The 18587-nt window shown below is 38.4% G+C and overlaps 1 protein-coding gene across 1 annotated transcript; it reads left to right on the forward strand.

The window, feature by feature from the left end:
• The first annotated feature begins 61 nt into the window (after nt 1-61).
• Nucleotides 62-4555, forward strand: LOC306862916 (small ribosomal subunit protein uS7m). Its single transcript, XM_079406017.1, has 5 exons — nt 62-137; nt 335-523; nt 766-829; nt 2795-2962; nt 3468-4555. Exons 1-5 carry the CDS (start codon nt 94-96, stop codon nt 3687-3689), a joined length of 687 nt encoding a protein of 228 aa, XP_079262143.1. The 5' UTR covers nt 62-93; the 3' UTR covers nt 3690-4555.
• The last annotated feature ends 14032 nt before the right edge of the window (nt 4556-18587 follow it).

Here is an 18587-nt window from a genome sequence, read left to right on the forward strand (position 1 = left end):
TTTTAGGACGCGTTCGTCAGCTGAGGTCCTGTCAGACTGAGTTCAGCGCTGATCTGAGATCTGTGTTTGTGTTTCTCCTCGAATATCCTAAAGATGGCAGCCTCCGTCAGATATTTACTGAAACCTTGGACACCGAGGTATATTTGATAGTTTTCTGTGCTTATGTTTGCCAGGAATGATCGAAGTTAGGTATAGGACACATCAGCTGTGCTCTGTAATTCATCATTTGTGATATTTATCGCTGTTGATCTGAAACTGAAGCATGTGTGCTCACTCCTCAGCTTGATCTGATTTACTGACTAGCATGTGTCTGTTACTCTGCATCTTCTCTCAGTCTGTGTTTGGTGAGATGGAGTCGGTATAATCCATACTATCTGGATCCTGATCCCAGTAAAGATGCTCGTGTCCCAGAATCAGAGCTCAGTCCTGAAGAAAAAGAGCTGCAGCAACTGAAAACAGTGAGACCGATAAAAGCAGCTCTGTCGAGCGACACCAGCTCTCCCTTCAATGACCCTCTGATCAGGTAAAGACTAAACCACCTGCAGGAAACCTTATTATAGCTCTATGACCTGAACAGAAACACAATGGGGTCCAGAAGACACAATTATTTAACTAATCATCTCATTTAGATTATTAAGAATGCTTATAATACTGTTTGAAATGTAATTTTTAAAAATATATACATTTTCACCCGTGGTCCCAATATTTTGTACCCCACTGTATATGTATCTTTCAGAGCAGTGATTATCTGTTTTACTTCAACAGCAAGTTCATCAACATGATGATGCAAGACGGCAACAAAATCCTTGCTAGAGGAATCATGACACAGGTTATCATCAAATCCCATTATACACACACACTAGTGGTCAAATCCCATTATACACACACACACACTAGTGGTCAAATCCCATTATACACACACACACACACACACTAGTGATCAAATCCCATTATACACACACACACACACTAGTGGTCAAATCCCATTATACACACACACACACACTAGTGATAAAATCCCATTATACACACACACACTAGTGGTCAAATCCCATTATACACACACACACTAGTGGTCAAATCCCATTATACACACACACACTAGTGGTCAAATCCCATTATACACACACACACACACTAGTGGTCAAATCCCATTATACACACACACACACACTAGTGATCAAATCCCATTATACACACACACACTAGTGGTCAAATCCTATTATACACACACACACTAGTGATCAAATCCCATTATACACACACACACTAGTGATCAAATCCCATTATATGCACACACTAGAGATCAAATCCCATTATTCACACACACTAGTGATCAAATCCCATTATATACACACACTAGTGGTCAAATCCCATTATATATACACACACTAGTGGTCAAATCCCATTATACACACACACTAGTGATCAAATCCCATTATACACACACACACTAGTGATCAAATCCCATTATATGCACACACTAGAGATCAAATCCCATTATTCACACACACTAGTGATCAAATCCCATTATATACACACACTAGTGGTCAAATCCCATTATATATACACACACTAGTGGTCAAATCCCATTATACACACACACTAGTGATCAAATCCCATTATACACACACACACTAGTGATCAAATCCCATTATATGCACACACTAGAGATCAAATCCCATTATTCACACACACTAGTGATCAAATCCCATTATATACACACACTAGTGGTCAAATCCCATTATACACACACACTAGTGATCAAATCCCATTATACACACACACACTAGTGATCAAATCCCATTATTCACACACACTAGTGATCAAATCCCATTATATACACACACTAGTGGTCAAATCCCATTATATATACACACACTAGTGGTCAAATCCCATTATATATACACACACTAGTGGTCAAATCCCATTATACACACACACTAGTGGTCAAATCCCATTATACACACACACACTAGTGATCAAACGGCTGGAATAATTACAATTTTTTTTTTTTTTAAACAAGTCTTTTCTGTTCATCAACACTGCATTTGTTTGACCAAAAATTTAATAAAAGCTGTAATATTGTGAAGTAGTATGACCATTTAATATAACTTTTGTTTAAATACAATTTAAAATACTAATTTATTTCTTATGACAGTAAAGCTGAATTTCCAGTCTTCAGTGTCACGTGATCCTTCAGAAACTGTTTTAAAATGCTGATTTGCTGCTCATGAAACATGTCTTAATATCAATGTTGAAAACAGTTGTGCTGCTTCATATTTATGTGGAAACTGTGATACATTACTGTTCAAAAGTTTGGGGTAAGTCAGACTTTTTCAAAACAAAACAATGTTATGATGTTACGAAATTTCAATTACTTATCATAAATTATAAATAATTTATTAATATAATATATAAATATTATATAATATAATTTATAATACTTATTTATAATAAAATACTTATGATAGATTTTAAACCAGCAAAACACTAATAATAATAATATGATCCATTAGTGATAATTGAGCACAATATTAATACTTGCGCAAATCAGCAAAGGATCATGTGACACTGGAGTAATAATTCTGAAAAATCAGCTTTGCATCACGGGAACAGATTACATTTTACAATATTTTACAATAAAAAAATTATTTTAAATTGTAATGTCGCAATATTCCTGTTTTTCCGTGTATTAAAAACCCCCGCAGCCTTGTAAACATAAGAGACGTCTTTCAAAAATATTACAAAATTGTTCATCGGTATAATGCTTGGATGTTTTGTGTCGGTTTAGACGCTGGAGACCATAAAGAGAAAACAGGTGGAGAAATACCACAAATCTCCAGCAGCTAAGAGAGAAGAGATCGAGTGCAATCCATACACCATCTTCCATCAGGCCCTAGAGAACTGCAAACCCATCATTGGCCTGGCCAATGTTCAGAAAGGAGGGAAATCTTATCAGGTCTGTGAACAACATTTAATATTTCACAACTCTGAGATGATCTAGTCAGATGTTTGTAGATATGCAACTCAGAATCAGCGATCATTTAATGGGTTTGCAAATGGCCAACACTGATAGAAATATATCTCCAGAAATGATTGAAAGTGAATGATTTTTATGAAAGAAAATACAATTTAATGATGTTAACAAAGATGTTGCAAGGAATTAAATGTATACACATTTTGAACAATATTTATGACTAACATTTTTATAAAATTATATCCTTTTACCCAGCGTGATGTTTATAGGGGATGTTTATTTATCATTCAAAGTGAAAATTATCATCATTTACTCACCTTCATGTTGTTTCAAACCTGTATGACATTCTTTTGTAAAACACAAAATTAGTTTTCAAAATCAGATTTTTCCCATACAACCAATGGTATGGTCAAGCTAGAGGAATTACATCAAAGCTCTATGAAGAAGATTTAATGTTTAATCTCACTCTTAATTACTGGTCCTGCAGGTGCCAGTTCCTCTCACAGATAATCGGCGGCGTTTTCTGGCCATGAACTGGATTATCACAGAATGCAGAGACAACAAGCACCGTCGCACACACATGTACGAGAAACTCTCGCAGGAGCTGCTGGCTGCCTTCGCTAACGAGGGAAACGTAGTGAAACGCAAACACGACCTTCACAAGATGGCCGAAGCCAACAGGGCATACGCACACTACCGCTGGTGGTAGAGAGAGGACGTTTGGCCTCCTAATACACCTAAAGATGTGATTTGGTTTGGACTGACAGCATCAGGAGTTTGGGATGGATACGTTTCACAAAAAAGGACATGAGAAAGTCTGTTATCTTGACTCATAAACACAGTTTGTCTTCGTATGAAAGTAAATAAAGCAATAAAAAGTCACTTCCAAGGATTTTTTTTTTACAACAGTTGAACAGTGTTACAAAAATCTACAACACCTCCTTTTACATTTTTTTTTTTTATATTTCAATTGTAATGTGCTCAAAAATAATTAATCATTTCTTTATTTGAAAAGCAGTTGGGGGTACGGTGCCTTGCACAAGGGTCTCACCTCAGTCGTGGTATTGAAGGTGGAGAGAGTGTTGGTTATTCACTTCCCCCACCTACAATCCCTGTCAGACCTGAGACTCAAAACCACGACCTTTGGGTTGCAAGTCCAACTCTCTATCCATTAGGCCACGACTGCCCCATTACATGTGCATCACTTAGGGCTAGTCTAAGGGCCCCCAGTGGGCTAAAGGCACAGGGCCCTCGAGAATTTGCTCATTGGCAAAATGTTGGCCCCTTAGCACTTGCCCTGCATGGGCAGCCCTCCATTTAGCCCCCAGGAAGCCCTCACAAGGCCCACACAATTAATCTACAACAATACATCTGTTTCACTATCAATACTTCTCAGCTACTATAACTTCAGTCTTTGAGAAAAACAGTTACTGTACTTCTGAAATGGATAACTAATGTCTGTATTGTCAAAAAATGAACTAGTCAAAGGGATTTCAAATCAGTTTATTAAATACAAAATATAAAGCATTCAATTCAGGTTATTACAGCTACATATAGGCAAAAATGTAAATACACAAAAGAAAAAAAAAAGAAAGCAAACAAATCAATGTAAGATTGTAGGATTTCGTCATGTGAAAGTTGGTGTGTGCAAAAGTCTTATCTGTAGTACATGACCAAACACTGTCCATAGCTAAAGTTGGCTTATAGCAAATTAATACTCCAACCTCTTGTTAGGAAAACACACCACAGCTCTCAAACACCAGACTCTTCCTAACTGTTATGTCTTTATATGTTATTTATAGGTGAATCACAAGACTACACAGACACGAGGTTCAGACTTCTTTTACTCAAGTCCACTACTGATGATGTCATACAGGTACGGGTAGCACACTCATACAAAATACATGACATCCCTTCTCTTAAAGTTAGAACTATCCAGCTTTTTTGATTACTGCGCAACAGCAAGTAACTTTTTTTTTACAACCATCTATATAAACTCTTTAACACATAATGCTTTCATTAAACAATTTAAATCACAAACTAAATAGAACCTTTTGTTTTGCTTACACAAATTATTCAAACAAAAAAAAACAAAATTTATGTTAGCACTGCACAGATTGTAGTGACAATCACTGTTCAGTCTTTGTACCTTAAAGGCATATTCACTTGTCTACCTGACCTGGTTATGTATCCATGAGACTGAGACTCAGGTAATTCAGTGTTTTGTGTTTCGTGGTCCATTGTAGATAATTTAGTGTCAGTGACATGTGAGTCCATCACACTATTAGTGTCATTGACCGTGTTGTCTGTTGCTGTTGTGAAACTTTTCTCTCCAGTCTTGAGATGATGTTTTCTGTTTCTCCTGTATGTTCTTCCACCTGGAGCTTGTATAACGAAGGATCTTGGTTGTTCATGTTTTTTGATGATTACTGCAGGTTGCCAGACATCTCCTTTTTGCACTCTCACAGTTTCTCCTATGTGAACATCTGGAAGCAGCTTCGTTTGTCTGTCAAAGTAAACCTTTTGTTTGTCCTGTCTTTGTTTAAGGTTGTCTTGAATCTGAATGTTGTTTCCAGGTGACAGTAAGGCGACTGAGGTAGGTATCTTGGATTTCAACCTACGTCCCATTAATAACTACCGGTGAATATCCAATACCGTCCAATGGTGTGTTTCGATATTCCAATAAAGCGATGTAAGGGTCACTTTTGCCACTCTGAGCTTTCTTTAACAGGTTTTTTATGGTTTGGACTGCTCGCTCAGCTTGACTGTGCGTGTCCTGGGCTGGATGTCACATGTTCAAATTCCCACGCTTTTGCAAAGTTACTGAACTCTGTGCTGGCATACTGTGGACCATTGTCTGAGATTACTGTATCTGGTATTCCATGTCTTGCGAACATGGATTTCATGGCCACAATTACACTCTGAGCAGTTGTGTCAGACAGTTTGCTGATTTCTGGGAATTTGGAGTAATAATCAACAGACCGTAAGTAATTCGAACCGTTGAAATGGAACAGATCTGTGCCAATTTTTGACCAAGGTCTTCCTGGTATTGGATGTGATATCATTGGCTCTCTTGAATTACTATTCTTGTGTGTGTTGCACATAGAACATTGTGAGACAAACTCTTCAATTTGGGTTGACATGTTCGGCCAATACAGAACATCCCTGGCTCTTTCTTTACATTTCACCACTCCAAGATGCGATTCATGTATTTTCATCAGCATTTCTTTTCTCAGTTGCCTTGGAACAATGAGCTTTGCCGATTTGAAGAGAAGTCCTGATGTGAAGCTTATTTCCTCTTTGAATGTCCAGTATGCCTGAATCTGTTTTGGAACCTCACTTCTTTCTTTAGGCCATCCATCCATAGTGAATTTGTGCAGTAGTTGCATTTCTTGATCAGCAGCTGTTGCCTTACGAAAAACACTCATCTTTTCTTCAGATACAGGTAGATATGCTGTTATCCAGCACAGCTCCAGCTCTTGACCAAGCAAGTCTTCTGTATGCTCATGCAGGTATGCACGACTTAATGCATCAGCAATGTGCATTTCTTTACCTGGTTTTTAAGTTACCTTCAGGCTGTATCTTTGAAGTCTGAGAAGCATATGCTGTAATCTGGGTGGAGCTTGGTGCAGTGATTTCTTGAAGATGCTTTCCAGTGGTTTATGATCGCTTTCAACTTCTACCTCCTTGCCGTAGACGTATTGATGAAATTTTTCGCATCCATAGACAATGGCAAGCATTTCTTTTTCAATTTGCGCATATTTCTTTTGAGCATCTGTTAGCGCACGAGATCCATAAGCCACTGGCTTTTTATCTTGCAGGATGACTGCTCCAATCCCTTCTGAGCTGGCATCAACTGAAAGTGTTACTGGTTTCTGTACATCAAAGAACTTCAGTGTTGGAGCATTTGCTAGCAAATTCTTCATTTTTGTTAAGCTTTTTTGTTGCTCTTCCTCCCAGTGCCACAGAGCAGCTTTCGAAGAGGAGCACTGATATCGGATAAATTCAGAATGAATTTGGACCGGTATTGCACCATACCCATGAATCTCATAAGTGCTTGTTTGTTTTCAGGCGGTGGCATTTGTACGATTGCTCTCACCTTTTCATCCTCTGGCTTGAGACCTTCCTCTGAGATGATGTGTCCAAGATATTTTATTTTTGACGTTCTTATCTGGCACTTGCTCTTGTTTAGTTTTAGATTCCATTCTCTTGCTCTTTCCAGCAGCTTGATGAGTCTGTGATCATGCTCTTCTGTTGTTTCTCCCCATACTAGGATGTCATCTATAACGTTGACCACACCTTCAAGACCTTCTAACATCTGTGCAATTGCACGCTGGAAGACTTCACTGGCTGAAGACACACCAAACGGGTATGCGAAGAAACCTTCCTATTGGCGTGTTGAACGTGCAGAGTCTCGAACTTTCATCATCTAGTTTTATTTGCCAGAATCCTTGATTAGCATCCAGGACTGAAAATATCTTTGCATTTGGCATGCTGGATACCACTTCTTAGTAGAAGTAGAGGGTAATGCTCACGCTTTATTGCTTTATTAAGGTCTCGCGGATCCATACATATACGTATCTTGTTCGGTTTCACTACTGTTACCATGCTGTTCACCCAGTCTGTCGGTTCTGTTTGTTTTGCTATTACTCCCATGCTTTCCATCTTGTGTAACTCTTCTCCTCAAAGTCTTTCAAAGGGTCATCTTCAACCTTTATCTCATGTATTCTTCTCACCATTCCTAATTTTTCACAGGTTGTGCGTCCAAGAATTGCAGGTACGGTGGCATCGACTACTTGAAATTGGATGTTATGCTTTTGTTGTCTGTACGTGAAAGTAAGCTGTACTTGTCCCATAGGCGACATCTTGTGGCCAGAATATGTAATTAGGTGACAGTTGGATTTTTTAAGTTTTCGTTGTGTTTCCAGTGACTTGAACACATTGTGGGGTATTACATTACATGCTGCCCCTTGTGTCTAATTTAAACGTGACACTCTTGTTATTTATTCTCAGGCTTTCAGTCCATCTGTCTTTTTGAATTTGTGTTTCAGTGGAGATCGTGTGCACATTTTTTATTGAGTTGTTTGCACCTCAATGGTTCCAACAAAGTCATCTTGTTCATCACTTTGTTCACCTTGATCTATTGCCTGGATTTTTTTTGTAGAGACTTGCGTTTTGCACATTTTTGCAAAGTGGTTTCTTTTATTACAGGCTTTACACATTTGTCCATAAGCTGGGCACTTTTTGTATTCATGTTGATAACCACATCGTGAACATTTCGCGTGTGCTTTGTGTTGACATTCCATTGTGTGCTGTTTGTTTTTCTGTTCACTTTGCACAGTATTGCCTCTTTTCTTTGTGTTTCTGACACTGCTTATTTTGTTCACGTCAACTTCTTCAACCAGCATTTTCATTTGATTTGACGTTATTTCGTTGGCCCTGCAGGTGTCTATTGCTTTTTCCAACGTGAGGTCTGCCTCACGCAAAAGTCTTGCATGAACACTGTCGTCTTTTATCCCACATACGATTCTATCCCTGATTAGCGAATCAGTCAAATTGCCGAATTCACAGTCTTTCGCTTTGTGTTTAAAGCGACCTTGCGCTCTCGTGAAAAACATATGCCGAATATATGGCAGATTTTTTCTGGGCTCACAATATTCTTTGAATTTCTTTTTTAGTTCGTCGATTTTATTCACTTCTTCCGCCGTGAACTGGAATGTGTTGTACACTTTGATAGCTTCTTCACCCGCAATATGAAGAAAGGTAGCATACTACGATTTCTGATTTCTCTGCCACGCCGCTAGCAATGGGGTACAGTTCAAATTTCTGGAGCCATACCTTCCAATTCTCCGCTAAGTTGCCTTGCAGAGACAAAACCGATGGTGGTTGCAGTAGTGACATCTTTTCAGTTGTGCTTTCCTTTTCTTCTATCCCTTTTCTGACACCATGTTATGTCTTTATATGTTATTTATAGGTGAATCACGAGACTACACAGACACAAGGTTCAGACTTCTTTTACTCAAGTCCACTACTGATGATGTCACACAGGTACGGGTAGCACACTCATACAAAATACATGACACTAACCAGGAACAGTCAAAAATAGTCCAGACTATGGTCTCATGTTGAAAAGAACTTTAAATCCATATTCAATCTGGACCATGATGTGGTAACCTCACCTTCTAAAAATGCATACAAATCCACTGTCTTAAACTCTTAGCATCTACCAAACATAGGCCATACATAAATGTAACATCTCTGCAAAAAAACATCAACTCCTTACTTTAGACTGGGCTTGAAATGACACATTTCCCAACCAGAACACATCAAAACATGTTCAACAGGTGAGCTATACTGTCTACTGCTGCTTGCTATTGCTAACTCCCTCAGTCCCTCTACCACATGGCTTTACTTCAGGAAACCTAAACACCCTAGCACCCCTAGTGGTAAGGAAGAAAACTGCCCACAAAATTCTTATTGACAGGCTCATGTCTGTTACACCTCAAATATGACTCATGAGACCCACTTTCCTGCAGAGTTTAGCTCCAAGTTTGATCAAACTCACTCACCTCTGATTTTCTAATCATCCTGAAGACATGCTTAGGTGTGTTTGATTAAGGTTAGAAGAACTAAACTCCGCAGGAAAGTGGATCTTGCGAGCCAGATTTGAGGATCCCTGGCCTATATGAAACAACAGGTTCTGAAAAGGTGTCTTTTGGTTTGACCCATTCCAGTTCAGTTGAGTGAGTAAAGAATGGCCAGTCAATGTTAGTATTCTCCTAGTTGCATTACAGGGCTGCCTTCACAAAACCGGCATGGGCCCAAAGTGACAAAAGTTGCTCTGGGCCCAAACGGGCTGGCCCACACTGGGTCCTTATAAGACTAATGTGGGCTGTCCCATAGTGTGGGCTGCTCACAGAGAGCCTGCAGTGAGCCCAAAGCTGTGGGCCTCGCCTGCGCAAGCCCGCATTGTTTAGGGTTGGTGTGGGCAGGCCCTAGCCTATTGTGCCCGCAAAAAGCCAGCATGGGCCCCGCAGGAGCATGTTTGCAGGGGAGAATTTGAATTTACTTTTGCAGCATATTGCACTTATAATAACACCAAGCATATCACACACTATTACTCATTTGTTCATGCTTCTTTTTCCACTCCAACTTAATTCCTGCTCACTAAAAGCTGCACAGATATATTTGCTTACTCCAATAGGCCTGTCTCACTCCGATGGGCTATGTCACTCAGCCCTAACATGCATTAATGCTTTAAAGGGCACCGATTATGCAAAATCCACTTTTACATGGTGTTTGGACATAAATGTGTGTTGGCAAGGTGTGAACACAACCCAGTAGCCCCTCACTGCAGAACAAAGATCCAGGGGGATCTTTGGATCCACATCTAGGGGGTGGAGATTGGTAGGTTTAGGGGTGGAGATGGGTGGGTTTAGGGATCAGGGGGTGGAGATGGGTAGGTTTAGGTATATGTAAGTTGGGAGGAGTTGGATCTGGATCCAACCTCGCACCCTGGATCTTGTGTTCTGCAGTGAGGACCATCTCTCACAACCACCCAACAATGATAAAAAGACACCCAATCCTTAATTTTGAATCCCCATTAAATCAAATCAGTCTCACTAGGCTTGCTGTTTTGATTCTTTAAGCAATATGACGTCACATTGCATAGGGCCAGGCCACAGTGGCTGATTGACAGCCCTGCATTGCTATAGATTTTGTTCAGTGGTTGTATGCTGTCCTATTTTCTCCGCTCTCGAGCAGCTGTAACGTCTGAAATTGAGAGTCCTCATTTTCTCCCAACATCTGAGCTGCTGGGGACGCAGTGGATTACTTCCATTTTTCAAGGTAATGCGCCTCAAAATCTACCTAAAGACATGATGTCTGTGCAAATCATTTCACTCCAGACTTATTTGTGAATGTCATGTCATTATAGTGCTCAGCGTTTTAATCGTATTTGTGTGTGTACAACCCGAATTCCGGAAATGTTGGGACGTGTTTTAAATATGAATAAAATGAAAACTTCAAATCACGAGCCAATATTTTATTCACGATATAACATAGAGAACATAACAAATGTTTAAACTGAGAATTTTTTTCCTCTAAATGAGCTAATTTCAAATTCATCTAGCAACTAATTAAGTTAATTGACATCAGGTCAGTAACATGATTAGCTGTAAAAGGGATGTCTTAGAGAGGCAGCGTCTCTCAGAAGTAAAGATTGGCAGAGTCTCCCCAATCTGTGAAAGAGTGCATATGTGTATACGGCATGGATAGCTTGCATGTTTTGGAAGGCACTATGAATGCTGAAAAGTATATAAAGGTTTTAGAGCAACATATGCTCCCCTCCAGACGACGTCTATTTCAGGGAAGACCTGGTGTATTTCAGCAGGACAATGCAAAACCACACACTGCAGTTATTACAACAGCGTGGCTTCGTAGTAGAAGAGTCCAGGTGCTGAATTGGCCTGCAGTCCAGATCTTTCACCTAAAGAGAACAGTTGGCGCATCATTAAACGAAAAAATACATCAAAGACGATCACAAACTCTTCAGCATCTGGAAACTTATACAGTATAAGGCAAGAATGGGACCAAATTCCAACACCAAAACTCTAGAAACTCATAACCTTGATGCCCAGACATCTTCAAACTGTTTTGAAAAGAAGAGGAGATGCTACACCACGGTAAATATACCCCCGTCCCAACTATTTTGAGACCTGTAGCAGGCATCAAATTTGAAATGAGCTCATTTTGTGCATTTCAAATTTCTCAGTTTAAACATTTATGTTGTCTATGTTCTATTGTGAGTAAAATATTGGCTCATGTGATTTGAAATTCTTTTAGTTTTCAGTTTATTCAAATTTAAAAAACGTCCCAACATTTCCAGAATTCAGGTTGTAAATATCTTTGTGTGTATGTGAATGTGCTTATGCACTTGCTGATTGTTTTGATGAATATATGATTTTGTGTGCATTACAGCATCAAGGCATCAGTGTGTGTGAGCGGGGTGTGAGTGTGTGTGTTGCTGTGTATTCCCTGATCTCATATCCACTATGGCTGTGACCATGTGGTGACCATGGTAACCGCAAATTAACCATGGTTTTGCTACACTAACCATAGTTTAACCATGGTAGGCCTATTTGTAGTAAAACTGTGGTTATACAAATCAATATGGCAAAAAACATGGTTGCACATTTACTACAAAAAAAACATGATTAATTTTCATCCATGTTTTGACTTCAGCCAATCAGTTTTGGCAAATAGCCTAAACAATGTGATTGTTTTTCATAAGTCCAAAATCCAGCCGCGCAAGAAAACATGCAATGTACCAGAGACTTGATCAATAAGGGAATTATTCTTGAAACACAAAATGACCAATAAAAAAGTGTCCAGCACCAAAAGCAGCCCATGGTAAATCTATAAGTTGTCTTTAATTGAAAAATACACATTTTCATATATAGCCTGCTAATAGGCCTAGCGATTATCCCGTATTTTCCTTTTCTGAAGCTGGCAACCATTTGTAGCAAAGTTCAACCAATTTATTATATAGATCCTATTCAAAAGAACAAATCCGACATCACCACAGTTGAACCAGCTTCATGCAGAACTCACACCTAAACCTGAGTTTTCACAGTAAATATTCATTGTTATTAATCCCCTAACTGAACTACTTCTAAACATGGTTTTTGTGGTGTTTGTATTAATAGTTGTTCTTTTATGCAGCAGAGGGCGCAAATTATCCAGAATAAAAATGTTGAAAATAAAATCATGACTCAACTGTCCAGACAGCAGTACAGGAGTTTGTTCAATTGCAGTGTAAAAATATTAAAGGGAAAAGTATTATTATACTTTTATGTCTATATATTATCGGTTATGTCTATCGGTATAGTGTCTCTTATATTGATGTTTCCTATATTGATAGTGTTCAACAATGTACATTTAATCAATGTTATTTTCAGTGCATTTCATAATAACAGGTTATATGATTTAATACAACTTTAATTGTATTTTAACCCTGTGATTTAATTTAATCACAGGAAACAATAACACATAGGCCTATCAACATGACAATATCTGTCTCCACATCCTGCCCCTCTTCCTTCTCTTTACCCTGCTTTAAATCACTAAATTGACCCAGAATAGTGCAATGTTAATTTAAGAAATAGATTTTCTTCAGTTAGTTAGTTCTGGGGGGATTTGTGTGTGTTTTTGTGTAGAATGCAGAAATCACTTGGTTTGATATTTGATATCTAATTCAGTGACATTACAACACAACACAACAATCAGTATCTGAAGACTGACAGATGTATGTGGGCTCAATAATAAATGTTAACGAACACCTTCTGCAATTATGTATTAGGGTTTTGTAACAAAGCCCTGCATTGTTGGCAGGTGCTGCATTTTCTCTCTGTTTTGGTATTTATATGTATTTATTACTCATGGTCTTGTGCCTTATGTAAGCAATCCCCATGTGCGCTGTATTCCCAGGCTTCTGAAGCCATACTTGGCAGCAAGAGTTTCTTGCAATATTATCTTAAGACATTAGCACTCTTCTCAGCTCTCATTTCACATAATCAAATAACAAATGACACCTGAGAACCATACATTTCATTATCATTGAATGTTTTTTTGAATAAAACCTATTCAAAAATTTGGGGCCAGTAAGAATAATAATAAAAAATTTAAAAAAGTTGACGGTAACCATTGACCTCCACAGTATTTTTTTTCTGCTCCATACTATGGAAGTCAATGGCTTTTGTGTTCAACAACTCATACATGTTTGGAAAAAAATTGAGGGTGAGTAAATGATGACAAACTTTAAATTTTGGGTGAACTATCCTTTTCAGTGAACTCTCCCTTTAAATGCAAATATTAATTCCTTCTGAGCAGGTAACACATGATAAGAATCAAACCGGAGATGTCAGGCACCCTTTTAAGGAAACATGAGCACACAGGCTTGACGTCAGAAATCCTGGATTTAAGAAAACATACGCACATGATCAGGTCATACGCACACCATCACCAGCCTAAAGCCAGACCTCTGCTTATCTCCAAAGATCCTTTACATAACATGCAGCGGTTGTAAAGGAAGAGACCTGGGAAATCAGCCTTTTAAAGCAGTGGCCAACTAGCAGGAGTGGATTTGACATGTCTTTATTATCCCCAAAGTGCAGAGTGCTGCCACAGACACCATCATTAATTCAGAGGCTCGCTCTTTACACACACAGGCCGATCCCCAGCGTAAAATCATGAACATGTGGCGTCTGCATTTTCCCATAGGGCTACACAACTCAAGTCCAGTTACACAACAGATGCAAATGTACCCTAAAGCGCAAACAACCCAGATATTACTAATTAATCAAGTGCACTCTGAAAGTATGAAAAGTGCGAAGCTATGTTTGAAATCATAGACCTATTCTATGATGTGATTATTTCAAACATACAAGCTTGCCTTTTCAGTTGCATACTAAAGTACTAAATTAGGCTACTACTTAGTTTATGCAGCCAACTATTAAAAATCTATGATCAGAATAACATTACACTGCTGCTGCAGTATACAGTATATTGTACTGTATATAACCTACTGTGTAAAGTATGCAATATTTGTCTAAAAGAGCAGTATACAAAGGAGTTTACGGCATTTCAGATGCATTTTTTACATACATTTTTCCTATAGGGATTTTTAAAAAGTCTTTGTCAATCCTCATGCAGTTTTTTGGCTTGTTTTATAGCTAAACCTCCTTCATAATGCTTTGACAATCAAATTAAAATGGTGAAATATGAAACTTATAAATATAAAAATTTTAAGTTGTTAGTTATATCTGTAGAAACAATGTATTTCAAGTTTATTGCAAAATATGCATGCATTTATACACAAATATTTCAGTGTTTTAATGGCATAGGGAAGCAACTATTTCATCATTTCACAGGAGCAGGACATTTTCTGCAGTGCTCTTTTGGCGCAATTTGCTCACCGCCACTCTGATTGGTGGAACTTTCTGCACAGCCTCATGGGTAATGTAGTTTTTCACCATTAATTCTGCGTATAACATGGTTATTTTAAAAAAATAATTTGGAAAAAAATGGCTTCAACAATATGTACCAGAGCTCACAACAGGTCTTTAAAGGTCTATCGGTTATCATTAAAAAATTTTCAACCGAGGGGGACATCAAGTCAAGTCAAGTTGAGCTTTATTGTCATTCCGCTACATGTGGGGACATACAGTGGAAGGAAATGTCGTGTCTCGCAGGACCACGGTGCTACATATAAATACAGACATACAACAATGAAGTAAAAAACACTATAAACCTATACACTACTAACCTACTGACAGATTTAACTATAAGTATACTATATATAAGTATTTACCCTATACAGACTAAAAGAATAAAGGATAAAAAAAATACAACTATACGAATGCTTCACATAAATATTACCCTATACAAACTAAAAAATAGAAGATAAAAAATACAAACTATACGAATGCTTCACAAATACTGTACATGTGCAAAGAGAGACATTTGAGACAGCAGCTGGTTGAGGAACAGTGCAGGATGATTTGTAGTGCATGAGCATGTAAACATACATATATTGCTGAGTCTTTTGTGAGATTGTGCACACGCAGCAGTGTGTGTAAGTGTCCATAGTGCACAAAGTGTAAGTGTCCATAGTGTAAAGTGTCCATAGTGCACATAGTGTAAGTGTCCATAGTGTAAAGTGTCCATAGTGCACATAGTGTAAAGTGTCCATAGTGTAAAGTGTCCATAGTGCACATAGTGTAAAGTGTCCATAGTGCACATAGTGTAAAGTGTCCATAGTGTAAAGTGTCCATAGTGCACATAGTGTAAAGTGTCCATAGTGCACATAGTGTAAGTGTCCATAGTGTAAAGTGTCCATAGTGTAAAGTGTCCATAGTGCACATAGTGTAAAGTGTCCATAGTGCACATAGAGGAGAGTGTGTTACTACAGGTGGTTTGTACAGGCCCACTCACCTGTGTGTAGCACACTTTGAATTGCACAAGAAAATAAAAATAAAATAAATTAAAGTTCCATACAGTTTTTCTTTGGTGTGGTAAGGTTTGGGGTGGGGGGTGGTCCATGTTTCAGGAGGTAGGGGTTTGCATGGGGTTTCAGAGGGGGGCGGGGTGGTTTGAGTTCAGGGCTCTCACAGCCTGGGGGAAAAAGCTGTTGAGCAGTCTGGCGGAGCGGGCTCTGATGCTCCGGTACCGTCTTCCTGATGGTAGGAGCTGGAAGAGACTGTGGGAGGGATGGGTGGAGTCCTTCACGATGCTGTTGGTTTTGCTGGAGCATCGTGTAAGGAAGATGTCCAGGATGGAGGGGAGAGGGGCACCGATGATCTTTGCAGCTGTGTTCACTGTCCGCTGGAGGGTCTTGCGGTCAGCAGCACTGCAGTTCCCGTACCAGACAGTGATGCAGCTGGTCAGCACACTCTCGATGGTGCCTCTGTAGAATGTGGTGAGGATGGGTGGAGGGAGACTTGCTCTTTTCAGCCGGCGGAGAAAGTGAAGGCGCTGTTGTGCCTTTTTGGAGAGTGACATGGTGTTGGTGGTCCAGGTGAGATCCTCTGTGATGTGCACCCCCAGGAATTTAGTGCTGCTGACTCTCTCCACAGTCGAGCTGTCGATGGTCAGTGGGGGGTGGTCAACTGGTCCCCCCCATATAACAAAACATATTGTACTAGGTGTACCCCACAATGCACTGCACTCAATTTCACCTTCTGTTGGTGCATATTACTGTGTTAAACGTTTATAATTGCAGTTGTTGTATTTTTTTTTAATAGCAGGCATGATTCAGTATATCATTATGCTGTTCCATTGCAAATACTGCCAGAGCATTCAATTATGCAGGTATGCAAATACATAAGAAACAAAATGTCTAAATTCGCTAAAATATGACATTTCCATATTTATCTGTTCCGCAAACCCAATTTTTTGCATATTATTTATCTCAGTTTGACAAAGCATCACACATTACAATCCTTTGCAGCATCTTCAAGACAACAGCCTGCTGTTTCACTCATAAATACACAAGAGCATCCTGCCATCCTGTTTATTAATACTGTATGTGTCAAGCTCAGGGACAGACTATTAAATATTCATCCCCTTCCCTTTTTATACTCTTTTTCTTGTGCATTACGTTACTAATTCTTCTCATCTGTCAAGCTCTCTCCATTTATTCATCTTCCACAACATGGACTGTTGGTCTGATATTTGGAATTCAGACGGAACTGCTGAGGTCGAGGAAGAGATCTGGAATCTGAGAGTCTTCTAATTCCTGCCTGAATAAGGAATTTATGGATGAAAACTCAACGCACAGAAATAAAAACACTGTGTGAGTGACATGTGAAGGAGGGAACGCGTTTGAGACACTGGTGCATTGGCTTAGGCTACTCACTGCCAAGACATGAATATTTCATTCACCCCTGAGTGAGAAAGAAAGAGACTGAGAGAGATGAGAAGTTATGAGAGGAGTCACAACTATCGTAAACAGTTACATAATTAGGCAACAAGACCAATGGCAGATGGGAAACCTGTTAAAATAGTCATTTTTTGCAATTCAATTTGATGCCCCTAATGGAGCAGAAATACACCCACTTAAGCCATGTTTTCATTTTCTCCATGAAGAAATCGATTTTTAATGATTCTGTATAATCCTTTCAAAACATACCTCTGAGATTATTAATCAATATATGCTTCATTTGAAACAACGACAGCGTAATCTAAACTTCATAAAAAAATAATATTTAATAAGTTGAATTGACAGTGATGATTATTATAATGTTACAAAATATTTGTATTTCAGATTTCATTTCAGATAATAGCTGTTCTTTATTGAAATTTTTATTCGTCAAAAAAAAAGCAGCACAACTGTTTTCAACATTTCTGGAGCTGCAAATAAGCATATTATAATTATTTCTGAAAGAAATCATGAGATACTCGAACAATGGATTCTGAAAATTCTGATTTGTCATGACAGCAATACATTTGTAAAATCTTATAGAAAACCATTATTTTGAATTCTAATATTATTTCACAATACAGTTTTACTGTATTTTTGATCAAATAAATACGGCCTTGGTGAGTGTACTTTTGAACAGTATTGTAAATAAGAATATTCTGTAGTCCTTTTTAATAAATATGCATTTTAGCTCTATATATCAACTGACTATGAATCAGTAATTTTATATTGTACTGTAATTTTTTGTTTAGACTGCATCAATACAGTGTTTCTTGGGATTGTAGTTAATTCCCTCATAAATAGCATAAAGTTTCTTTGCCTTTTGCTCTGATTTTAAAGTACTTTATTACAAAATTATTCTAAATTCCTACAAAGAAAATAAATGAGAATAATACTTCCCAAGCCAATGCTACTGAAAAGGTGGGCAGTTCCATTACCCTATAATGTCTAAATTATGCTATATTGTGAATAAAATCACGGCTACTGTTATGAGCCTAACATTTCAGTCATTACTACTGACTAAAACTTGACTAAAAATCTGTGCATGTAAACCGTGCATGTATTGACCAATCAGCACCCAGGACTGTAACTATGCATATTACAAAACGTAGTAGAAGGGGAAAAAAA

The sequence above is a fragment of the Barbus barbus genome (assembly GCF_936440315.1).
Source record: "Barbus barbus genome assembly, chromosome: 4".
Lineage (NCBI taxonomy): Eukaryota > Metazoa > Chordata > Actinopteri > Cypriniformes > Cyprinidae > Barbus > Barbus barbus.